This window comes from Glandiceps talaboti, chromosome 18, assembly GCF_964340395.1.
Source record: "Glandiceps talaboti chromosome 18, keGlaTala1.1, whole genome shotgun sequence".
In the NCBI taxonomy this organism is placed as follows: domain Eukaryota; kingdom Metazoa; phylum Hemichordata; class Enteropneusta; family Spengelidae; genus Glandiceps; species Glandiceps talaboti.
The window spans coordinates 437,462-464,724 of record NC_135566.1 but is presented as its reverse complement, the minus strand read 5'-3'; the positions used below and the strand labels follow the sequence as shown (position 1 = coordinate 464,724).

Here is a 27,263-nt window from a genome sequence, read left to right as displayed (position 1 = left end):
TGCTGAATTAACTTGGTCTACCAATTTATGGTCAAAAAGCAATACACGTCAAAAGCAATTTACTCGATATCCTTGCATGGACCAACCACCGTCTTACGACCAAGGTAAGTTCTTTACAGACAAGGTGTGATTTGATTACCAGTGGACTGTTGTCTAAGCATTTACTTGATTCTTTTACAAAATACAACACCGACGGGGTTACTTTTGTGTTTCGCTCCTATATACGATATGACATTTTTACACTCTCTCCGGCAATGTCAGTATGTCAAATATGCCATTATAGAGGTGCCCTGCACAGTTTGGGTGTAGAGAAGCAGTCAAGTATTCACAGTGTTGTTTGTAATTGTATGAAAGTCAACAATTGGGAACCATTTATCACTAAAACCATTAGTGCTCTCGTTACAACAGAAGCTTGTTCATATGCAATGTAAAGGAAAAGCAATGTTTCTCGCTTCCCAATGTGATTAGTTGTAGGATTCTCCTGTGTGTGTACGTGTGGTGTCTAGTTGAAATGTGTCTCATCGAGATCTTTATATTAAAAGCATCATGTCCCATTAGTGAAACGCCCAGTTTGTGCTGTAACTGCTTTGGACTGACCCTACTACTATATACTGCCCCACTTCATCAATACAAAGGGGGCATTTCGTGTGTTGTTCACCATATCAAACACGTACCAAACACTGCACTCTTCACGTTGTTATTTTCAGCCCAAGCAAGGTCACATGATGGCCAAGCAAGAGGTGAGGGTGTTGATGAAAGTGGTGTTGATATTAACATAGATGGTAATGCTGCACCTCCAGGATATGAAACATTGGGTTTTACAGGTAACGATTCAGACTAAGAGCTTAAGTTTATAACAGTGACCAAATCAACCATAACGGTATATTTGGTTTGGCTTGCTGACTCTGTATGTATCAATGTGTGGATTGATGTTGTTGAATTATTCATATATGTATATGTTAGGAGGGATGAATAGGTGGAACTTCAAGGATGGTGTTGCAAGACTCGGAAAACAAAGCTTTAGAAGACTTATACTCTTTTATTTCCTTAGATACAAGTGTTCCCCCACCGCCATATACAAGCGTTGTTCAACCTGATGCATCACTGCGTCAATTTACACCGTAAGTATATAATAAAGTTAATGTCTATATTATACTATATTCATTAGAAAATGATTTTTTCTCCTTAGATGTACAACTTTTATAGCAGCATTAAGTAACACTATGTCAATTGTTTCTTTGTGCTAAAGTAACAGTCAATTGTTTCTTTGTGCTGAGTAACATTGTGTCAATTGTTTCTTTGTGCTAAAGTAACACTGTCAATTGTTTCTTTGTGCTAAGTAGCATTGTGTCAATTGTTTCTTCTTTGTGTTAAGTAACACTGTGTCAATTGTTTCTTTGTGCTAAAGTAACACTGTCAATTGTTTCTTTGTGCTAAGTAGCATTGTGTCAATTGTTTCTTCTTTGTGTTAAGTAACACTATGTCAATTGTTTCTTTGTGCTAAAGTAACAGTCAATTGTTTCTTTGTGCTGAGTAACATTGTGCCAATTGTTTCTTTGTGCAATAGTAACTGTCAATTGTTTCTTTGTGCTAAAGTAACACTATGTCAATTGTTTCTTTGTGCTAAGTAGCATTGTGTCAATTGTTTCTTCTTTGTGTTAAGTAACACTGTGTCAATTGTTTCTTTGTGCTAAAGTAACTGTCAATTGTTTCTTTGTGCTAAAGTAACTGTCAATTGTTTCTATGTGCTAAGTAACACTGTGTCAATTGTTTTTTTGTGCTAAGTAACACTGTCAATTGTTTCTCTGCTAAATAGCAGTGTCAATTCTTTCTTTGTGCTAAGTAACACTGTCAATTGTTTCTTTGTGCTAAGTAACACTGTCAATTGTTTCTTTGTGCTAAATAACACTGTAAATTGTTTCTTTGTGCTAAATAACACTGTCCATTGTTTCTTTGTGCTAAGTAACACTGTTAATTGTTTCTTTGTGCTATGTAAAAATGTGTCAATTGTTTCTTTGTGCTAAAGTAACACTGTCAATTGTTTCTTTGTGCTAAAGTAACACTGTCAATTGTTTCTTTGTGCTAAGTAACAGACAAATCTACAAAATCAGAAACACAAGAGGGGTCAATTCATAGTATGTTTGAAAAAATAAGACTTTTCATGAATAGTAAATAGCTTTTTGTATCTTGAGAAGGCTCCTAAATGGAAGTATTAACAGTGAAAATCCAACTTTTTGAAATACTTTCAGAATCAATTTAAGTGAAGATGAAGTCAGAGAAGCCTTACTGAGTTTTGTACAGGATCACCGTTGTCATAGCAACAGAGCAGCACGGGAAATGAACATCAATAACATCCTACCTTCCAGTGCATTACATGTAGGTACTAAATTGCACTATGTACAGTATGTAGGCTTGTAGTGTTATGCCTATCTGCCAGCATTCACTAGTAAGTGGACACTGTCATGGTTTGGGGTAAACTACAAATACACCACGTCTTACAATCTCCATTTATACCACTTAGCAGTTTTTCATAAATTTGTTTTGTGTAGATTTCTTTACAGTTTCAAAGAGAGAGCGGATGTAACTTATAATTGACACGTCTGTTTTATACGACTTATAATCCTAAAACTGAATGTCTATTTCATATGATTTATTATCTGAAATTTGATCTTTTTCCACAGTATGAGCTATTGACATTCACAGAGAGTCGAACAACAAAGTTTATGCGTATTCCCTTTAACGGTGAGTTTGGGTATTCTATTTACGTATTACAACAACTGTGTGTCTTGACTGAGATTTGGGTTAGCAATTTACATCATGACATACCTCGGTAGAGTCCATGGCTACCACATTATCATCATACACAATACCCAATTAAGCCTTTATCTTCTTCTCTTTCATTTTTGTAGGACAGGATGGTTCATAACAGATATGTTGGGTTCAGATTTCTCTAGTCATGTTGATTATTGATATTGTATGTTCTGGTATTTGCATTTAATGCCGCAAACCATAACATCCAATGTATTGATGAGGCTTACATCTCTTTATCAAAATGACATTCATTACCAAGAATTCGCTACTGTCCATGATGTTAGGTCATAGCGACAACTAAAACTCACGGAGTTACTGCTGATCTCAATTTACTATCATTCTACATTGATCAACTCCATTTCAGTTCATTTTAGTTCCATGTTTTCATGATTGTTGTATAATTGCAAACTATACATGGATGACTCTTGGTGAGCAAATAATTATTGCAATTTCACATAATTATACAACAAGACTTGTGATTCGCTAGGTTGAATAAAAGTCCCCTGAACATGTTCACAAAATATTAAATGTTAGTCACTGTACCCATAGATAAAATATTAAATGTTAGTCACTGTACCCATAGATAAAATATTTTTTGTCCTGAATTATTTGATGGTTGCATCTAAACAATTTTTATTTTTATGAAATCTGCAAATATGATATTTAGGAGAAGAAGTTGATGGCCCTTCCAATGGAACCCCACCAAATGCATGGGATGTTTCGTGTTCACCGAGAAAATTATTTGAACCAGATGTACACTTTGTTGAAATTCCACACACAGCTACCGTTGGGAAATGCCATCGATGTAATGGGTCAGGTGAAATGAAATGTGTTCGCTGTTCAGGCACGGGAATGGTAAGATTGCATTCTGATGATATAATCTTGAAGACCATGATTACAGTCAACTTATATATATATAACTTGTGTACTGATTAAACAAAACACATGCTCTGGATGATTCATACACCCATCTATGTACAGATCTTTTTATTTGAAGTTTTGGTCATTGTATACATTTTAGTATGAAATCCAGCATGTGATATGTGCTACCCTTTGCTTTCAGTTTAAATGCACTTTATGTGGTGGACGAGGAACCAAGAGTCAATTTAATAGTAGTCTTAAAGAATGGGCACCAGCCAAATGCTACTCATGTGATGGCAGTGGACGATCAAGGTCAGAACAAAAAATATTCAATAATATAAAGTCATATATTTTCCTTGCATGCTTTCAAAATAAACTGGCAAATACATGGGTGATTGTGAGATAGTAAATTCTCGGATGGATAGATGGACAGACACAAGCAAACAATTGATTCAGTGCCTCTTTTGCTTCACCACTGAGTCAGTAATTGAGTAGTGAGTTACTTGCTGTTCCAAAGCCAAAGAATGGATACGTACGTACATACAGTAAACATACATAAAGACATGCATGGATGCATACATAGATACATACATATACATACATATGCACATACATACATACCTTCCCTTACAAATACAATATTTGGTAAATGATAACGTATAGTTGCAATGAGTCTAACTAACACAGTCAGATAACATACATAACATGGAAAACATATTGCTGTACATATCACTATGTATAATAATTATATTACCTTCATTTTCTTTCTCCTGGCAGTTGTACAAATTGTTTTGAAAGAGGAAAATTGACATGTGCAACATGTTGGGGTGCAGGGAAGATAACAAAGTTTGTGCAGATGACTGTCACATAGTGAGTTCAATATACATATATGAATAATTCAACACCATCAATCTTACTAGATGGGTATGTGGATTATCCCCCTATCTGCCCCATTCTCTCGCAAGCCAGACAAAATATTTCCGCTGATGCAACAAAAAATATATGATGCGTCTTAGACGATGCCATAAAAGAGAAAGAGGCTCTGGTTTACGATATACAAAATATCTCTACCTTGAATGTAATTAATACAAGTCTTCTTACAAGTTCTTACAAGTATAAAAGGAAGTATAATCTGATGATACACCTAAACCAATCTTCTTTCGCCCCATTTAGTAAAGTTCACAAAAATAACTGTGTTGTTGAACATTCTGACTTTCCAAGTGAATATATCCAAGGGATTGAAGGAATGACTATCTTTGAAGAGACAAAGGACATGGTAAGTAAAATATATGATAAAAGACAACACAATGGCAAATTGAAACTAATGAGAATGTCAAATTGAGAGTATGCCTTTCTGTGTGCATGCATATACTTACTTACACACACATTAGATTGCATTAGACTACATACATACATACATACATACATACATACATACATGCATACATACAAACACACACACACACACACACATATATATATATATACATATATATATATATATATATATATATATATATATATATACATACTGTATACATGCATACATACATGCACACATGCACGCACACATACATACATACATACATACATGTACATACATACATACATACATACATACATACATACATACAAACACACACACACACACACATGATGATGTGGGGTCTAAAGCTATATAGCTATATAGCAAGTTGAATACAGCAGAATGATTTGGGGTTTCCTAAAACTGAAAAAAATTGTATCAGGATGTATTTATCCGTTTATCTATAGGTACTGCCTATTGTTACATATCCTGATGAAGAGTTGGTGGAAAACTCAAAGCGACTTGTTAGCTTACATGCCAATAATGCTGAGGATAACATGAGGAAAATTGTTAAACAGGTAAAATAAAATGTTTCACTTATTATACTTAACCCCTTCAATAGAATAATCTTTGTTAGTTGCAACTTTTATAGCACATAACACAACTTCCTCTCAAAATTTAACACCAACCTAAATAAATATGCAAATACACACACACACACACACGCACGCACACACACACACAAATGCACACTCACATCAGACAATAGCAGACAGACTGTCATTATGTTGTGAAAACAACTACATTTGTTGATAACTTTTTTTCACAGTACTAATTTACTCAGATCTTATTAAAGTTTAGATAACTATTGTTCATGGATGCTATTCTTGTACATTTCTCTTAATTGTTTGATACTAAACTGATATTCTCATTTCGCATGTTTTATATTTTCCTAGCGACACCAAATTAAAGCTGTACCTGTGTCAGAGGTTCACTGGACATGGCAAAGCAAAGGAAGCAGGTTCTGGGTTTATGGTCAACAGAGATATGTGTATAGTCCCAAATATCCACATAAACGTTTTAAGGGCTGTGTCATTTCATAAGCTATGTGAAGTTGTCTTATAACTATGTATGATGTCACTTGGTTATTGATGCTTTCGAATGTGATGGACAGTTTATATGTGAAACACAAACCTATCAAATGAAAGTACTCACTTGCATACTGAAATTCTTATATATACACAGAAGAAGGGTGACGGCCATAATAACATGCATTGTATTTTTAACTTTATCACACTTACACGTACATAGAAAATTGAAACAAATGTTTGAAATTCCAGCATTACATTACGTACAAAATTTAGATTTGTTAGTCGTAAGATTTACCAGCAAATCAATAATGAATGCTCCGATGTATGGCTTTGGTTAATAACATCCATTATTCTCTTTATCCATTATTCTGTTCAGTCTTGGCCCTGAATGGTCTGGAACTCAACATGTTTTCCATAATTGAAAGTACATTAAATAATACTTATACAAACTAATCTAATAAGTAGTAATGAAAATTTCTGTCAAAAACATTTCTTGGAAGGGAATCCCACATTTTAGTTGATGTCTCATCAGCATTGTTAGAGACATACTACAATCTAGTCAATCTAGTAATTTTAACTGAGGAAATGCATCAAAATATCTTCTGGTGTTATTTCCAAATAATAAAGTTTGCGTTGACCTCGAACTGAACGAGTAATCCGCCATGATATAAAACAGCTTGATTTCAAAACCTAAATTAATCACCATGTTTTTCAACAAAATTACCATACTTAGATTTGTAAAATTTAAATACAAAAAGGAAATGAAAACCTTGGAGTTTTATTAGTAGAAGTGATATCAATGTGAAGCTTAATGCAGTTCCTTGTGCCATTTGAGTTGGAGGGTCAAGCTTGAGAAAATGTCATATGTAAATGCAGCAGTATTGAAGCCAATCATATAAGATTTCTGTCATTGACTACAAATGCTTACGTATGGTTCAGTAAGTAGTAAATCATAAGTAACATTTTGTTTTCATACAGAAATGACAAAATATTTGCCCAAGTTCCAAACCATGTCCATTACAAGAAAGCTGTGAATGGCATTTTCAGAACCTAATATTTTGAGGAAAACATATTTGCTTAAGCTACACATGCCAATTTTATCTAACTGAGTTTGTGTATATTGTATACATATATATTCTCTGTATTCATCCATCAGTTTATGTATAATATTTATTCCACTGTCGTTTTTACTTTCTCTCTTGTTATATGTTGATATGATTTTGAGTTTGTGGCAAATAAAATACTATTACAAATATATCCATCTTATCTTATATTTTAATAAATTTACCATGCATGGGCAATCACCATGGCAGTTTTCAATATACTTATTGGTTGTGTTCTGAATTCAATCATTACACATAAAAATCTTTTACATCCAAGGACAATTCAGGTACTTGTATACACCATAACTTGATGTACGAGTATGGCTCAATTTCTTTTATTTATCTCTTCTTGACTCATTCCCTGAGCAACAAATTTGAAAAGAAATAACATTAAACAGAGAAAATAGAGATAAATATAGAAATCAAACTGTATTCATCATATCAGATTTTACTCATATTAATTAACACTAAATTGGATGTGGTACACATTATATAAATATTACAACTAAATATCTCTTTGGAAGATCTTGTATTAATGTATGCTATTATTTATTTGTGCATATTAAAGTCCAATAAAAAGATTTAAAGGTAAATGACACTGACATTCCACTACTATGGGTTGGTAAATGACACTGATGTTCCACTACTATGGGTTGGTAAATGACACTGATGTTCCACTACTATAGGTTGGTAAATGACACTGATGTTCCACTATTATGGGTTGGTAAATGACACTGACGTTCCACTACTATAGGTTGGTAAATGACACTGACGTTCCACTACTATGGGTTGGTAAATGACACTGACGTTCCACTATTATGGGTTGGTAAATGACACTGACGTTCCACTTCTATGGGTTGGTAAATGACACTGACATTCCACTACTATGGGTTGGTAAATGACACTGACGTTCCACTATTATGGGTTGGTAAATGACACTGATGTTCCACTATTATGGGTTGGTAAATGACACTGACGTTCCACTACTATGGGTTGGTAAATGACACTGACATTTCACTACTATGGGTTGGTAAATGACACTGACGTTCCACTACTATGGGTTGGTAAATGACACTGACGTTCCACTATTATGGGTTGGTAAATGACACTGACGTTCCACTTCTATGGGTTGGTAAATGACACTGATGTTCCACTACTATAGGTTGGTAAATGACACTGACGTTCCACTACTATGGGTTGGTAAATGACACTGACGTTCCACTACTATGGGTTACTATTTTCCAGACACTATCAGCTGCGTATATTCAAAACACTGACACCCACTCCCACCAGCCAGTTGAAACTGACCACCTTACACCATTACTACATAGGACAGTAGCTATTAATTGGTATATGTTACAATTTTTCTCAAGGTAATTTTCAATGTTGGGAAATCTGTGATCATATTGATCAATGTTCTTATGATTATGTTACTATAAAAAATTATTCCTTGGAATAGTAGGAAAATAAGTTTCTCTTTGATCAGGTAATTTCAGAAAAATATGTTATATGTCTCTATCTGAGAGATAAGGGTTGGACTACAACACTACTTTTTACTTATAGTTTTATTTTTTTATACTACATATATGGAGATTTAAGAAGTAAATCTCTCTACCAAGTTACATGTCTGGCTCACAATTTTTCTTGTCGAAAGTTGATGACAACACATCAATAAATGCTAATACAAAGTGTTGTACTGGGTGTGTCATAATTTAGTGGACTAGACCATTGACTAGTTTTCCTGTCCTTTTTTTGGTTTCATGCTTGACTGGTTGTCTTGAACAGTTGTCTGCTAAATTGGCTTTACCTAGTACATATACAACACATGAACCCCAGTGGTTTTATCCCATCTGTTAGTATATGCTAGATGAGTATATGAACCCCAGTGGTTTTTATCCCATCTGTTTGTATAGGCTCTGAGACTTGAAAGGATCTCTAGGAGCAGTTAATTTTGGGGACAAAAAAGTTTCAAAGCCACTCGTATATGCCTTTTCATTTTCTCTTTACTGTCAGGTTGCACTGCCTTACCAGCTGTAGACTGATCTGAACTTGATATTGAGGTTTCTGGAGGATTACGTATAGACAAGGTTGTATTGGTGAGTGGGTCATACACTTTTGGATTGCTATCTTTGCAAGAGTCCCTGTACCATACACTGCAGAGGTCTGGGTCAATTGCACAACCCCATATTTTTCCACCAATAGCAACTGTTGTGTCTTGATTAAAAAACACATCCTTCTCCCTACTATAACTATTGTCTGATTCTGATTGGGGGAATGAATTGACCCCTGTAACAATGCCTTTTGTAGGATCAATGATCACAGAGTCAAACCCATCAAATATTGCTCTACGACGAGCATGCACTATCTTCATTTGGTTATCTTCAGAGGACATAAAAAACATGTTACAACCGTCATCATTGGTAGCCAGAGTCTTAGGATCTGTCCACTTTCCTTTGGTCACGTCAAACAAAGTGTAACTGACACACCGGTCCACTTCAAACATTTCACACCCTGGAAACCACTTTAACTCTAGAGCAAGAATATGTGTGGCACTGCTTACTGCACCCACTACTGCTGAACCTTCAAAGCAATATTTATCAGCATCCCTTTGGAGTTCTGTATATGGGAGAGGGGGTGGTTCCAAAGTGTACCATTCACCTCTTTGGGGATCAAAGCATAAATGCTGACCAGGTTTGCTTGCTTTTCCCTGTATAATAAGATGTAGCTTATTACCTACTTGTACTGGATACAGCAGAGATGGTGTAAATTGTATTGATTTCTGTTTGGTTGTTGGGTGTAAGACTTCCCAAACTTTCTTTCTGATATTGTAGCAATATATGTGATCTAAATATATTGTTGCTATGTCATCTTTAGAACCGGGGCCATACCTAAGTAAGTGCAGTCTTCGCCAGTATTCCTCTAAAGAGTAGTAATAATGAGTATCAACATTACGCCGCCCGGTAAGATCAGCATGTGCTTTCAATAAGAACACACAGTCATTGACAGAAAACACAGCTGGCATTGTACAGAGCTTTGCCATTATATCTGCAGGTACAGTAGTTAAAGTTTCCCAAGAAGATGATGTTTGTTGCCACATATTTACTGTTATGTTGGTTTTAACTTTACTTTCCTCATTATGCCCACGATATAAAGTAAATAATTTTTTTGCTACAGATTTGGTATTAACTGTATACTTCTGATGTTCCATACAGCAAAGGGTAAATGTTTCTGTACCCTTGTATGGCCCATATTGGATTTGATCTTGCAGGTCTTTTGGTAATTCCTTGAAACCTGGTGAATTCCAAATCTGACCATAATGTTCTCTCATCCATTCATAGATAACCAGTCTTAGTGGTTCCTGAAATCTCTCATCAACGGTGACCACTGTGTCCAGGTATTGTTTCCATGTTGTGATTGCTATTGAACTGTAGATCAATGATATGAATTTTGACATACCCTCAGTGACTTGAAGGAAGTCTGCACCAGCAATAACTTCATTAACATTACAAGGAGTTACGGAGAGGCCCTCATTATTTATGTATGCAGTCAGTACTTTCATTGCATTGACAGTTGGAACCTCTTTCAACTCGATATCAGTGTTGTGCTTTTCAAAAAAGTCAGACTCGAACAATACCTTGAAGTACTCGCTTTGTTGTTTGAGAACTTCTCTATTGAATTTAAAGTTCATACCACTAATTTTTACTGTGAAATCACTCATATCACTTGGTGAGGGTAAATTACAAGGTTCTTGATAACTGGTCAGTTCAGCCATAGCTCTCCTATACTGGAAACTGAATCAACAAGTATCTAATGAAAGAAGAAAAAGAAGACATTGTAGAATCTGTATTAATAAAATTAAATTGTTGTGTATCTTTTCCCCAATCTGTTTTCTTCATTCAGTAGAGGAAAATATGAATAACACAATAGGCTTTATCCCTATGAGAAGACAATTAGTGCGAGTAGTGACAAAATATTTATATTTATTTATTTTCAAACTAAATTTGAAAAATAGAGCCAAAAGTGCTGAGTCACAACTACATACTTTATGCAAAGGTCAAAGGTGACAGATGGGACATTACTAAGCCAAGATGGCTTGATCAGTAACCATCATTATTTTATTTTGTAATAAGACATTATTGTTGATTGTTGCTATGGATATGGCCATTGTTGCTATGCACATTTGTTACTATTTTTGAACTGTCTGGGCCATCAGTGTTGCTACATTAATTGTAATATATAATGTTTGGCTGTTGCTATGTGTGTGATATTTGTTGCCAGGTGTACTTGTATTTATTTATTTATTTATTTATTTATTTATTTATTTATTTATTGTTTGTAAGCTCAAGAAATTGAATACAGTGTTATCTTTCTTTCTCGTCCTCGCACACGCCATCTAAAATCATGCGCGTCACAGTTTCTTTTGCAAATAGGAAGAGTGGTTGATACCATTTACCGGCCTGGGTACGGGTATACGGGATAAAAGCATGTATTGTTCTGTACATAGGATCCAGGAAGTCTGTCACTCCTCCCGGAATAACTACTTAAACTAGTAAGGCGTAAAAAAATTGTGTGGTTCCGATTACATTCACTTTTAAAATAGGTGGGGTAGGTAGATTTTTTATTTATTTATTTATTTTCATCATGTGTGTGTCTAGTTCAGGTTTTCCATTGTTTTCCAAATGGTCTGTGTTGTTTATTTCTTCCCGGATTGTACAGCCATAATAAGATTGAAAGAATAGTTTTATATGTTTTTTTTATGATGATGTCAGTTTCCGCATCCACTATTTCTTGCGATCGAGACTTCACGATTTTATTATTATTTTTCTCGAATACGTAAAAAAAGTTTAGGGTCGGCGTGAAAAACTAGGTGGGGTAATCGGAACCAAACAATTCTATATGGCTATGAGTATATGTATAGTATCCGGGTTTAATTTTGTCAGTCCAGTTGCGTGTACACTGATTTGATAGTAAATATAAAACACTGTACGAGTAGTAAGATTGGTAAAACTGTCTTACCTGCTGGTATGGTAGATGGAGCACTCAAAACCAAAGGAAACGTAGATACCATCCAGTCCCCGGATCTGAAATTTGTGTACAATCTGTGTAGACGACAAAGCACATTTGCGGGGCCGTGTGGCCATGCGCATGTCGGGAATAGCGCCACCAGCGTTAGTTCAAAACAGTGTGAAGGCCTTTTCCACCAACGTGATATGGCTACGTAGGAATGGACTGATATTTCACACAATGGTTACATTTTAGTCGAAATGATAACGCTTGGGGTGTAGATTACGAATTAATGAGGTAAGCAAAAAGATACTGACGAAACCTACGCAAAATTTACATCATACAGACTGTCTAACGTGTGATGTTTTTCCTGTTTCACGACGATTACCAACTACCCAAACTAACTGGAAAGGTCATGACCTAGACAGAGCTGCAGAGTTCCCAAATCAATTTTGAATTTGACAGTTTGCAAATATTTTCAAATATTTTTATTCAACATTACTTTTACCACATTATTTTTGCATGAAGTCTTTCAGCCAAACAATAGACGTGGAATACACGGGACTCGATTCTGACAGTGCATTTAAAATTTCATAGATTATCATTTACTAATTTAGTAGATTCATAGATTCATTCTGACTTTAATTAATAGGCCTATCTGGCCCGTACTGTCAGCTGTCTGCCAACTTAGTGACGAGGTTCCTGTGTACTGCAGTCTCTATATAGTAAAGTGTGATTACTTTTTTCCTTATAATCATAATACAAGGATTGGTTTTCCCCCAGTTTATCTAGACGACTTTTAAACATCCGTACAGTTGATGATGATACCACATTGACTGGCAATTTGTTCCATATTTCAACTAATATGTACATCATTGTGCATGTCCCTAAAGAGAAGGACATTGTCAGAAACGGGTCCCAACTTACTCCGTCTGTTAGCAGTCCTTACTAACGAGTGACCTGCCAGACAACATGACATATGATGAAATTAGAGATTACGTAACCACAGCCACTTGAATCATGTCACAATATTGTTCAATGACCCTGTTCGCTTATATTTCTTGAATAGTATTCAAGTGCCTTTGGGGGAGAGTCCAAGGTAGTCTCTGACTTGAGTATGGAGTCAGATATATGTGGTCGGTATGACTCTGTTCTCACTGAGTCAGAGATCCAAGTGGTCTCAAATGTGCGAACGATGCATTTGAATAAAAGTGGGCCCTGGTGAGTCCTGTCATTTTACCAGGGTTCCCCATCAAAATTATGGTATAATGTATTGGAAACTATGGCAGTTTTACCATATTCCCCCTTTCTGTTGTGTGGGTTCCCCAACCTTGGGAAAACCAAACTTTGATAAGAGTAGTGTGGTGATGCCTGCTTGTCATTTACCTTCACAAACAGAAATCATAGGTATTTTGTTGTTATGTTATCTTGCAGTCCTAGATGGCATTTGAGTTCACCATTTGTGACAAAATAATGTTTCCCAGGAAAGGGCATATCCTGTTTGCATTGTGATCTGTGATTTTGCCACATAGCCTCGCTATCAACGGCAACCATGCCCCAATGGCATTTATCATCGTTCCTGTTTGCAGATAATTTACATAATATTTGCTGTGTGTAACTTATTTACCTCATTTGAATATAGTCGCTGACTTATGTTATCACTCCCTATTGCGACCAATCAAACCAATCAATTTTAGTGTATAATTTTCAAACCACATTAATTATTTGCTGTTGATAGCATTACAAGCAATTAGATAGTGAAGCAAAATCACACATCACGATGTTAACAGGGTAGACATGTCAACAAGTCATCACTATTGTAGAGAAAGAGGTGATAAGAATATTTTTGAAGTGTTTTACACAAAAGAGATACAAACATTACCATGATAGGTTGACACATGTCAATGTTCCTATGAACCTACTAGGATAACCTATAACCTATGATTTGGAAATGTCAATAATAGTCGAGAACAGTTCTTTTGTGAAGGCTTTGGAGTCTTGTAACATATGGGTGTTGCAGTATCAGTTCAAAATTGCACTGATTTCTATGTCATCCACCATAATGTGGATGGGAAACCTAGGTACAACATATGGAAAACTTAGATAACCCCCAGCCCTAATTAGCTACACCTAAGAATGATTACTGACAGTGTATAACTGGCTATTTGTTCAACAAGAATGCTAAAACTGTTGTTTTTACCAAGAGAGATACAGTTGTCAAGAGTACAACCGCTAGGAGTATTTTTCATTATTTATATACTAGTACAAATGTATTAGATTGAGCTACCAGAGAAATGCAACATAGTTTGATAAACGAAATGTCTAGTACCACCAATGTCCATAGTGACAATACAATGTAGCCACTCCTCACTCAAATGGCTATTGACACTACCTGTGATATTTCTCTTCTTTGGATATTTTTCCACAAATAAATTACACAGCCCCTTCAGTAAGCTTGTGATGTCTACCTCAAAACACTAAATGGAAACATATTAATTAATGAATTGTTTAGTTTCTCACATATCATCAATGATACAAATGCCTGTAACTCAGCCTTGTACAATGTAGTACAGGTATATGAACGTACTGTATTAGGCCGATTCCCATACTTATATCCCCCCCCCCCCCCACCCATGCCATTTTCCAAAATAAATATCACACAATTGCACAAGTGCTTCTTCAGTAAATATCATTTCATTTTTCGTGCCACGCATTATAGATACTTATACATGTTACATATTAATTGTTATGCCTGACACCAATGCTTCACCCGCAAGACATTGATCCAGCGATCGTGGTGGACATTCCACAAACAAACCCTAAAGTATCTCTTTGGGATGAGGACAACAGGTTGTCAGCTGTCACACTGCATATTAAATAAAACTAACCAGTATGAACTTTAGTTACACAGGTTAGTGTTCTGGCAGCTGACCGTTTAGTTTAGTTGACATATCAATAAATCAATTTCAACCAGTCATCATGAAGTAGGTTCAGTATATTCAGACTGGTTGTCCTACAAGAAGTGACACTGGGACAGTTTCAAAATTGAGTGCATGATTTATATAATGTTACCGTCACCAATGGTTTTTAATGTAATAAGTTTAAGTTTAAGATTAAGTTTATTTATTTTCTAAAGCGCCTTTTCTATTTAAAATATTCAAAAGCGCTGCACATAAAATACAAAAACATAAATAAGGTGAATGCTACAAAGACAAGTATATCGTTAACACCCTTAAAATGTCAAATGTTAAAAGGATAGTGAATGGTCATTAAAATTATAGACTGTGACTTGTTATAACAGCCTTAAAAATGTCAAATATTAAAACGACCGTAAATGACCACTAAAATAATATAAATTACCTCCTTTATCGCTAAGACTTTAATCCATAGTACTGCTACAAGTTTCAATCCTATGCACAACATGCACTTGTATTTGAAGATGGCAATAATAAAGAGTAATACTCTAGAATAGCTAGGCAATGCAAGTAGTTTCCAATAATACCAGTACCATAAATTGAGGTTGTTCAACCCTTTAAAATGATGTGAGGTGGAAACAATGCTGATCTTCACAAAATCACTAAATGTAATATTGATTGATTGATAAGTTTTGTACCAACATTTCTTGATGAATTGTGCCAACTTAATGTTTTAGATCTATCATTGCATACAATGTATAATTCACCTTGTAGACACTATGGAATTTGGTATTGAGGCGCAATTTTATCTTGATCAATGCTTATCCCTTATGTCTGTGTTTTTGTTGATATTTGATGTCTTTGGAAAAGGACACTCAAAGTATGTTGTAGTGTACCAGGTTTCTGAGCAGGTTACAAAAACAATGTACCTTTCTGCAAGTAAAAATAGCTCAGTTTCACCAGGTCCATCACTGCACTATAGCTCCTAACCTATCAGTTACATGTAATTAGTACTATACTCCAAATCATGACATTGTCTGCCATGTTGCCCATAGAAACCAGGGGAGGTTATAAAAAAATACACCCAGTCAAAGTACAAATAGTTCAATGTCCTCGTTTTAGATAGTGATATCAAAACAGGGAAGCATTTGATAACAACCCAGTCATATGCAAATTATGACTAATTTAATATTCATGACGTGGTGGGGTCAAAGCAGGTTGTTTTCAAGCGAATGTTGTTTACGTCGATTCACATGTGACTAGTCAAAACCAGATCTCTGGTTAAAACTGGTTTGATGATATTACAGCAACTACAGTGAAAAGACCTCTCTGTGCATGAATTTCTCTCAACCATTCCATATTGACCAAGTACTCAGAAAGAAGTTACCATCAGGTATGCAACATTTTAGAGAAAAATTTGCCTTTTACAAAAACAGTGTACTTTTAAAACGGGGTTCACAGCCTGTATCATGATACACTGTATGTTAGATTAGAGAATGGGTCGTAGAGGTTATATCATTTTCACTTCTTATGTAATACTAAGGCATTGAATACTTATTCTTTTATAGCATTGTTTTGGCAGGCCTATTCATGAATTCACAAGGCAGGGGCTAGCATATTGATTTTAGAATTATTTTGAAGATTTACAGTATTCCTTCCTATTAAATTCTGTACTAAATTTCAGGGATATAATGATGATAGTGGTGATGTATACGTGTATCCTTGATTTGTTTTTGTTAGTCAAACAGATAAACAACTTGAAATGGTACAAGTAAAATGTATTTATCAAAATAATAGCATAATCATTTTGATGTTAAACATGTAGCATATATGTATATTAATTAATGAGTACATTGTAGTTATAATCATAATATTTCAGAGTGAGATGGTTGATTTGGCATTTTGTCAAATTTTGGTGCATGTTATTGTACAGTTTTCAAATATTATTTGGGGGAGACAACTAGATACTGTATACTCTCATAGACAAGTGATATAAGATATGATCTATTGAAAATTCTGTGAAATTCTAAAATTTGTATTTGAGGATTTTTTTTCGTATTGCTTTTTGTAAATACAGTCCCACTAAGAAACACCTCATTCAAAGTTACCATGTGTATCATCCTATCAGCAAAAAATAGGCCCATACATGTATATGCAAGCACAAAACAGACAATGTCTTTTCAGTGAAAATTAAATTTAAAATCCATATAAATAATGTCCACATTTTCTCACTGCCTGAAATTTGTAGTCTAGAGGCTATCCTTGGCGTCAAAGAGTGAGAAGGGTTCAAAACTATGGGTATTCTCTAGAGTAGAAATCTGTTGATAGCTTTTGCTGTTGTCGGTATTGCTTGTTTTTTGTTTGGAGTCTGTTAGATTAGAGGATTGCTTTCTCTCTGTTCTTTGACTTTTTTATCTTTTTGTTTTGTTTTCTGGAAATTGTTAATACCAAGACCATTGTTTGTGTAGTGTAAAGAGTATCAAAATATATGCGACGTGTTTAAAAAACAGGAAAAAAGATGATGTCAAGTTGAAGCTGATGTTTGACACAGTGTTTGGAAGGAAGGACAATCAAGATTTACCAGTTAATACCTGACTCGGCCCATCGCCAACTCGGCCCACACCCTGCCAACTCGGCCCATTGCCAAAACACAACCTAAATAATTTTCATTTTCCCCAGTTGCAATATGTTCTTGTATAGAATCTATCAGTCTTGAGACCAGTTGATTCCGTATTCTATGCAAAACATACAAAAAATGGGAGCTCAGAGTCCATGTCCCAGGCAGCAGTTTGAATTTTCTCATTTGCATGGATTAAACAATGTGCTTTATATAGGGGTGTATCGTCTGTAAATGACACTGGCATTATCATTAATGATGGTGGAATAATTCTCTATATGTTGTCTGTCATGTCTTCTGTATTTATGAATTCAGAATATGTGGGCATATACATGATATATGATGACAAAGTAGAAACTGTACCCCCACCAACGAACTCTACTACATGGTGGGCTGAGTTGGTATCACTGAGTTAGCACAGGTAGGCTGAGTTAACAATCAGATGGGCTGAGTTGGCAATGGGCCCCTGGATGGCGATAGGCTGAGTTGGATCTACCCTGATTTACTTTGTTATATTTATAATTATGTTGATGAATTAATTTGGTAGATTTAATGGCCATCATATGTTAACATTATAGTATTGGTAAGATATTCTTTAAGTAATGGATACCTGAATTTCAAAAGCAGAGAAAAACTGTCTTCAATCACTGATAGCACTGCAGAATAATTTTGCAGAATAATAGATTTTTAAATCATGTCAGTGCACATATTTACTCCAAGAGATTTGCCTATCTCACTTGCCACACTGGCCAGAAATCTATAAATGTTATCATGAAATCTGATGGATAGATGTAGTGTTGAAGGTCAAAAGATAACTCCAAAACAAACCTAATGATGTAGTTACTAGTTATGAATATTAGAACGTTTTGGCTACATTATAGGTATTGTGTGTGATTTGTTATTGTGTTCATGTAGAGTAGAATTTAATATGCTTCACATTTCTTTTGTGTTAATTATGTATCTTCTCATATACCAGTATTAGCCCTAGCCCATCCTATGTACATCATATTGTTTATTGTACCTCATCAACAATTCAACCATGGTAACCAACAAATCTTGAAGTCTAAAGCACAAATTTGAAATTTTGAACTGTCAAGTTTTTGTGGTTTGCCTGTCTCATCAACAACTCTTATCACATATAAACAAAAACAAAACAAAAACACAAACAAAACAAAAAGCTCAGTGTAAATAACTTATGTCAGGGCTACTAGTCTTGAGATAATAATACTATCACAGACAGTTTTTAAATTTTAGACTGACTAGAATGTAACTTATCATCAGTTTACATATTTTAGCAGTAGCCTTAAGCTTTGAACCATTACGGTATGTAAGGTGAAGGACATGGGGTCAAAGAATCCATTGATAGACAAGTATTGTACTTTGTTTACAAAGTTTATGTACATACATGTACAGCAACCAATACATTTAGGAATAATTGCATCATAATAATAGTAGAAAGACGATATTATGTTAGAATCAAACATGCTTTTTTTAATATTATAACATTGTAAATGTCGAATCTGCTTACTTTGTTTACCAAACAGTAGTTAGTCATCATCCTCAATCACTGTCTTTTCTTTGTGTCATTCATGCATATCTATTTCCATTGCAAAATATATCAGCTTTTTAAAAAATTGTTATAACCAATTTCAGTCAACCAGAAATAGAAAAGAATTTAATACTGAGAGCTTTTATATATTATTTATTATTTATAACTATTATATTTTGCAGTTCTGAAGTGGATTGGTAGCACAGGTTAATAATGTAATAAGATGGCATCTCTAACTACAAAACTTCCAGCCAGGTCTCTCTCCTGTACAGCAGGAACTGTCTCAACTTTTAGAGCTTTAACAAGCAGAACACATATCTGGTAGGTACATGCACTGATGAAGATTTTCACCTTATTTCACCTACATGTTCACTTATTGGCAGTATGCCCTCTGTTGATAGCCGAATTGTGTTGTTGCGAGTCAAAATGAGAAAAACTGGGATCTCTTGTGAGTCACCACATAGTGAGAGATAGGGGAACACCAAATTTTGATACGTCACTAGAAATTGTGTGTGTCAGTGGCACGTCAAATTGGCTTAGAGGACACACTGGTCACCACATAGTGAGAGATAGGGGAACACCAAATTTTGGTGCGTCACTAGAAATTGTGTGTGTCAGTGGCACATCAAATTGGCTTAGGGGGCACACTGGTCATCACATAGTAAGAGATAGGGGAACACCAAATTTTGGTGTATCACTAGAAATTGTGTGTGTCAGTGGCACATCAAATTGGCTTAGGGGGCACACTGGTCATCACATAGTAAGAGATAGGGGAACACCAAATTATTTTGGTGCGTCACTAGAAATTGTGTGCGTCAGTGGCACATCAAATTGGCTGTGAGGGCACACTGCTTATCAGTCAACAGAGGGTAACTAAATAATAGAACTTATTGGCCTTGGTATGTTTTGAAGTATCAGCAGGATTAGAAAGATAGTCATCTTTTTTATCAGTATTCACAGATGAGATCATTTCATTCTGTCATACCTTTTATCATTTTCTCTATTCTACAATTATTGCCCTTCCTGAAAAGATTAAAAACTGCCATCTCACTACTTTAAAGGAATTGTAGTCTGAAATATGGTAATTTTCTATCTGTTAGGGTTCCTGGAAATTATAATGTTTGCTTCATTAACACAAATGTTAACTTTATTTCTTGTAGGAATCCATGTATCAGATACCATTCATCACCATTTACATCAGTACCTGTTTATAGGTAAGGATTAAACAGCGTAGAAGGTTTACTGAAGTAGAGATTTCCATTGCTTTCTCAATCAATGTCTTTTCCATGTGACTGATGAACCGTTACATACTGTATGATTCCAAAAATGTTTTTTGTTAAGAGTGGTGAAATACAAGAGACAAAAGGTGCCTTGTCACTATTAGTCACTAGATGAGCAGTAACAAACCCTTAGGTTATGATTATTTTTTGACAGAATGAAGAAAAATATTGGGAATAATATAGTTATACCTCCTCAAGCATAGTTTATGAAAATAAGGAAAAACAATGGCGATTTGGAATGTTTTGACTTGTAATTTGAACACCACAGAACAAGTGATGTAGACACAGGTTGTCATGATGTAGAACAATTTGAGTATATAATCCATACTTTCTGTTCAAAGACAAAAACTTGGCTTGTGCATGGTGTACTTAGAAAACAGTTCCTTTCCTCATCCCTTCGTGTGAAGTTATTATGTTAACACTTAAAACCTTTTTCTAAGAGAATCTTTGTAGGTACAGAATTAATGTAAACAGTGATTATTTTTGAATGCAATTTGTATTCATAAATGAACACTTGCAAGTAGTTACAAATTTTTAAAACTTGTTTTTAGCCATACATTGGCTGATTTGCAATTGTTTTACTGTTTCTATCAGCATTTTACTCAGATATCTGAATTTATCTCTCATACCACTCTTGTGTTCAGACTGTTAAAAACTGATTCTGTAAACCACATTCCAAAAGGTTGTTATCAAACACTGTGCGTGTACATTTACATAATGACTTCATTTGAATAATGCCACGTTCACAACTTCAACACAAGTGAGAGATAAACAGAGTATCACAAATGCCATAAAAAGGCTACTATCTAGCAGGTCTTCTGAAATATGACAACCTTTTAGCATCATTCTCTTCCATTCTATCAAAATAATGATTTTCATTCCCTCCCTTCTTTGTACAGGTACATGTCAGCACTGTCTGTTAAAGACTTGAGCTACTACCCTCAACAGAATTATGTAATACAAAGAACACAATCCAGCAGTTACCAACACTGGCAAAATGCAGGACGACGTAGATTTGCAACAAGTGCTTCACAGAGGTCAAAGCTCGGTGGATTGTTGATAAGTGCTGTTGTGGCAACAACAGGAGGTCTTGGTTTCATGTTGTTCATGAAGCAAAAGACCACTCTGGCTGAAGAACAAACTGTAAGAGCAGTTGAAAGTAGTATGTCAATGATGGAAGCAAAGCCTGACATGCTAGAAGATATACCGGTAAAAACAGAATCTCCAGAGGGTAAATGCGGAGTTGCTATTCCAGGGTTACCAGTATACACAGAGAGTGAAGTAATTCCACATGATGACAAAGTGAAAGGGATCTGGTGCACTTATAAAGATGCTGTTTATGATATTACTGAGTTTGTGGATCAACATCCTGGAGGAGACCGTGTTATGATGGCTGCTGGCGGATCATTGGATCCTTTCTGGGAAGTGTTTGAAATCCACAAGAAAGCACATGTCTTTAGTCTACTGGAAGAATACCGTATTGGCAATCTCTCCAAAGAAGGTCGCACCAAGCATGAAACTGACCGAAATGATCCTTTTTGGAATGACCCTCCTAGGCACCCAGCTATTATCCCAAGCTCAAAGAAACCATTCAATGGAGAACCACCATCAGATATTCTTATTGCAAAATACATCACTCCAGAACAGTTCTTCTATGTACGTAACCATCTGCCTGTGCCAGAAGTTGACCCAGTAGAATACAGTCTGGTCATTGAAACAGATGATGGCCGAAAAACCATTGAATTGTCTCTAGATGAATTGAAAAAATATGAGAAACACACCATCACTGCTACTCTACAGTGTGCTGGCAACAGAAGAAGTGATATGGCCAGGTACAGGGAAGTTAAAGGCCTGAATTGGAAGCAGTCTGCTATTGGTACTGCTAAGTGGAGTGGTGTAAAGTTACGTGATGTTTTACTGCAGGCTGGTGTGCGAGAACATGACCCTGACATCAAACACATCCAATTTGAAGGTCTGGATACAGACCCGTTTACATCAGAGCAGTATGGTGCTTCAGTGCCTGTGAAGAAGGCCATGGATCCTGAAGGCGATGTCATTCTGGCATATGAAATGAATGGTGAGCCCTTGGCTAGAGACCATGGTTATCCAATACGTGTTATTGTTCCTGGATATGTAGGTGCTCGTAATGTTAAATGGTTGACCAGGATTATCGCGTCAGATGAAGAGAGTCAGAGTCACTGGCAACAGAATGACTACAAAGGTTTCTCCCCATCTATCACCATGGAAACAGCAGATTATTCCAAAGAGACAGCAATCCAAGAATATCCAGTCCAGTCAGCTGTATGCATCCCAGTTGATGGTACCAAAGTTCCTGCAGAAAGTGGAGAGGTCACAGTGAAGGGATATGCATGGAGTGGTGGTGGCAGGGGCATACTTCGTGTGGATGTGTCCCTTGATGGTGGCAAAACATGGAAGAGAGCTGATCTCCAACATGAGCCACAGTCATATGGACGTAATTGGGCATGGACATTTTGGGAGTTAGATGTACCACTTCCAGAGAATCACAAAGGGGAATTAGAAATCATCTGTAAAGCCGTTGATTCTGCATACAATGTTCAGCCAAACAGTTATGATGGACACTGGAATTTCCGTGGTGTCCTAGCAAATGCATGGAGTCATACTAAAATCTATGTTGAATAAACAAAAAATACTGTGTAGAACATGTGATTGGATTGTTGAATCCTCCCATTGAATCCTCCCATTGAACTAAACAAACAAAGTACATACATTCATTGTACTTTAAGATAAAGAAATTTTGAAATTTACGTGTATGTAAATAGGTGAAAATGACAGTTCTTGTTATTGTAGGTGTATTCTTACTGATTCAGTAAAGCCTTGATATAGTTTTTATAAAACTGGTACTTGCCATTGCTATGTAAACATAGTATCTAATCATACACTGTGCTACTTGTGAGTTGGATTTATTCTGCTTTTGTACATAGTGAGACAAATAGTAGTCAGTATCACAAACCATAACATACTTTCTTCTGTGGCACAATGAAAAATCAAGGGCTGCCTGTTGTACACTCATTTTGAGAATCTAGTGGTTTTACAACAATGATGTTAGTACAGTGAGTAAGGACAACATTCAATACATATACCACCAGTAGATGCACTATATAACAAAGAAATCTGCACATATAATGTTGATACAGGGATTGTTTTAATGCTAGGGTAATTATATCATAAAATCTTTATTTTCACAAAAACTTGAAGAAAACGGTGGAAATTGAAACAAACATAAAACTGGAAAACTTGGAAATTCAAATGCAATATCCTCCAAGTAAATTTTTAAATCTGTATTTTTTTGCAAAACTAGGGGAAAATGAAAATGAAAACACATAAAAACAAAATATTTAAAATGTGGGAATTCGGGTGTAAATCATAACATAATAGTCATCTCCATATAAATCACTGACAGGAAATTTTGCTTGAATGGGATTTTCTGTGTTTGTTATATAGACCATGTGGTATTCTGATGTTTAGATTTGATGCTTACAATTAAAGAGAACAATAAATAAGTAGAGCAATGTCCTTTTACCTGTCAAACTTGACTAAACTGACATTAACTCAGCAATATGTCGGTTATTATGAATTATGAGCTGTAACCTTCAATCTCCAAGGTTGCCAAATAAGGCATGGCATGAATATTGATATATAATGTCAGAGGTCATATCGTGACCAATCAGAACATTTTGCAATTATTAGTTGCATAATAATGTACCCCAAGTTCATGTAAACATTCGACAAGTGAGGAACACAGACTATTTTCCACATTACCATATAAGCACTGTCGCAAAACCATGGCCTCTTTTACGGCACCACCTAAAACGTGCGATTGCTCATTATTTTGCAGTAAGGCTGAAGAAATAACAGCCCTGGTTTGCGAGAATGCATATAAGGGGATGTGAGAGACTGATATTTGCTTTTCAAAATTGTACTATGCTTTAGAAGCAATGGAAGGAGAGAAAACACCCTTTCTTCAAAAAACAGCAAAGTTAGTTACAATTCTAGAGGGCGCTCAAACGTGAATATATCAACCAAAAGATACACAAGTGTCTGCATCATATAGGAATCTTAATGGATAATCGTAATTGGTTTGCTGCAAACTTTACAGTATGCAAGTTACTGGAAATTTGACATTGTGAGAGCACACAATAGCACCTGTAGTTACTATTATAGAAGTTCTACATTTCTTGAATGGGTAGAGTTAAGTAAGAATGAAGATGATGAAGATGTACATTAATTGTAAAAAAGTACATTTGGGTCATCTTAAGTTGTGTCCATATTATATTTTTGAGAGTACAAACATCTTGCACTTGTTTTATTGCAGAATATATATACAGAAAAGCATAATTGTCTTGGTTAGATCTGATGTTACACCATATATACTCTTACATTTGTTTATGGTTGTTGGTATGAATATTTCATCTTCTATATCCTGGACTTATACATGTATTGTGTTCAGAGAATTAATTTTTTCCACACTAGGTTGATTGATTCATACCACATCAGAGGATACAGAAATATCCAAACTTCATTTTAATAATGAAGCAGATTTTTTTTTTCTGTATTGTTGATCTCTTTTATGTATAAGCCATATTCATGAATGGTTTGTGTAATTCATAGGAGAAGTTTGTCTTTGCAAATGCTGAATCATTATCTGCCATGTATAGATATTTTGATAGTGCACCCTCTAGTGTTAGCGATATGGTTTAAAAAACATTGGTAGTGCGCCCTCTAGTGTTAGAGATATGTAAATGAAAAAAACATCTGGGTCTGTTATTTGCATTTAGAATTGATACTGGCCTATACAAGAATAGATTATTTCCAATTTTGGACACAGAGGGTGCAAATTTTACAAATGGTGTTAAGAATGTGTTCTGTTTGCATGTTGCTTACGCTTTCAGAAGTGAGAGATGTCATAGTCGCAAACCACGGCCTGTTTTACGGCAACGTTCTTAACGAGCCTCCCATTGGAAATTATTTTGAAACGTAGTGGTAGAAATAATAACTCTGGTTTGCAGGAATGGAGAGATGTGTGCACATGAAGAAAAGAAATTGGTCATAAAGGATTAGATTACTTTGTTAATGTTTAATTGAAAGTTACTGTACTGGGCCTCCAGTTTTATCTGCTATCCTAATCTACCTTTAGCCATAGAAAATAGATATATCATCTATGCCTTGACGTATGAGGCTGCATTTACCATATACACAATGTACAACAGAGAGACAAAAAAGTGTATTTCCTAGTTCAAAATACATTTGTTAGTAGTGGTGCTATTAATACTAAAAGGCTGACACACCTATATAATAAACTACTTTTAAAATGCCACTTTTTCACTTTATAGGTAATTTGTGGAGTTTTATGTATTCATTGTTTTCAATCTAAATTTTGTGTATGGTGTTGATGAAATTCATGTCGCGAAACAAACAATTCAGATATATACATTACTAGTTAATTTGATGTGCATATTGTAAACAAAACAGTATGTATAAATTGATTGATTGCAAAGTAATAAATTAACATTTTGCCAGCTTTGCTGTTGTCTTTATTTGGAAAATCTTAACTTCTTGTTAGTTAATTAAACACCAACATAACTTAATAATTTTTATTTTATGATAAATGGGTTGACATTTTAGAATCTGTCTATATGTCTGTCTGTCTGTCCGTCCGTCCATCTGTCTCTGTCTGTCTGTCTGTCTGTCTGTCTGTCTCTGTCTGGCTGGCTGGCTGTATGTGTGTGTTTGTGTGTGTGTTTAACCAAATTGCAATTTATCAGATATAAAAATTTGAATCGATATACATATACAATGTCTTTACTTGCTGAAGCTAAAGCCCAACAAGTGGACTAGTTTATACTGATGTGCTCAATATTTAACAACTTGTATTTTTTTGACAAAATGTTTAAAACAGTAGCATGACAGAAAGATGCAGTTAACCAAAGAGATGATATCACTTGCATAATGACAAAAAAACGAACAAATTCACGACAACAATTAAGGAGGAGACAAAAGGAAAACTGAGTGAGGGGTATTAATAGTAAGGTATTTGTTCCGATCATTGATGACCTCAGCCATCACGATCAAATGCCTTCTCTGTATAAATCCACTTAAAGCGGATAGACTCGATGAGGAAGGGTACTGAAAGTCCAGCTCTTACTAAATTTACACAGTATGCCTTGTTTATGGAAACCTACCATTATCCTGATTATCCCTGTTCAGAAAAAGATTGGAGCGAAAGCAATGAATAACCCCGTCGCACTGACTCCAATAAATCGAAAGTCCTTTGAATGTATAATTTGTAATCATTTAGTAGAATCCGTTGCCGACCCACTTCAGTTTGTGGATAGGTCCAAGAGAAGGGTTGAGGATGGAACACTTACCTTTTTTAATTTAATAGCTAGTTAACCATTTGGATAGGGCTGATTCTCAATGGTTGGCACCTGCCTCATAAGGAAATATACATTTAAAGCCCTAGGCTATAATATATGCTACAAGACAAAAAATGTACAAGGGTTCAAATCTTGAGCAAAATTTATCATAGTCCCCGCTTTCAGACCATTAGAATTTTCAAGTTCCCCTACACCCAATTTTTTTTGTGCCCCTCCCATTTTCTTGTAAAGCCTCCTCTTCCACATAAATTGTGCTCATTTCTAACTTGATTAATGTCAATGTGATGTCAACATAGCTCTATGCCCCTGT

At 35.3% G+C, this 27,263-nt stretch overlaps 3 protein-coding genes across 5 annotated transcripts; 2 read left to right on the top strand and 1 right to left on the bottom strand.

Annotated features, from left to right (window-relative positions):
* Positions 1-6,143, top strand: LOC144449205 (protein SSUH2 homolog). The gene is made up of 11 exons (XM_078139712.1): positions 1-104; positions 708-824; positions 1,052-1,121; positions 2,250-2,376; positions 2,682-2,742; positions 3,479-3,666; positions 3,875-3,984; positions 4,450-4,542; positions 4,846-4,948; positions 5,446-5,556; positions 5,935-6,143. The coding sequence occupies exons 1-11, from the start codon at positions 77-79 to the stop codon at positions 6,079-6,081; spliced, it is 1,155 nt and encodes a 384-aa protein (XP_077995838.1). The 5' UTR covers positions 1-76; the 3' UTR covers positions 6,082-6,143.
* On the bottom strand, positions 5,862-12,300 carry LOC144449493 (uncharacterized). Its single transcript, XM_078140035.1, has 2 exons — positions 12,189-12,300; positions 5,862-10,979 (listed from the first exon to the last, which is right to left on the bottom strand). The coding sequence occupies exon 2, from the start codon at positions 10,942-10,944 to the stop codon at positions 9,118-9,120; it is 1,827 nt and encodes a 608-aa protein (XP_077996161.1). The 5' UTR covers positions 10,945-10,979; positions 12,189-12,300; the 3' UTR covers positions 5,862-9,117.
* On the top strand, positions 11,674-26,089 carry LOC144449491 (sulfite oxidase-like). Of its 3 annotated transcripts, none has more exons than XM_078140034.1 (4): positions 11,674-11,777; positions 19,440-19,578; positions 20,418-20,471; positions 21,437-26,089. In XM_078140034.1, exons 2-4 carry the CDS (start codon positions 19,481-19,483, stop codon positions 23,196-23,198), a joined length of 1,914 nt encoding a protein of 637 aa, XP_077996160.1. In that variant the 5' UTR covers positions 11,674-11,777; positions 19,440-19,480; the 3' UTR covers positions 23,199-26,089. The 3 variants fall into 3 exon arrangements, with proteins under 3 accessions (XP_077996160.1, XP_077996159.1, XP_077996158.1); XM_078140033.1 differs by lacking the exon at positions 11,674-11,777 and adding an exon at positions 12,377-12,473; XM_078140032.1 differs by lacking the exon at positions 11,674-11,777 and adding an exon at positions 16,344-16,484.
* Positions 26,090-27,263: the final 1,174 nt, after the last annotated feature.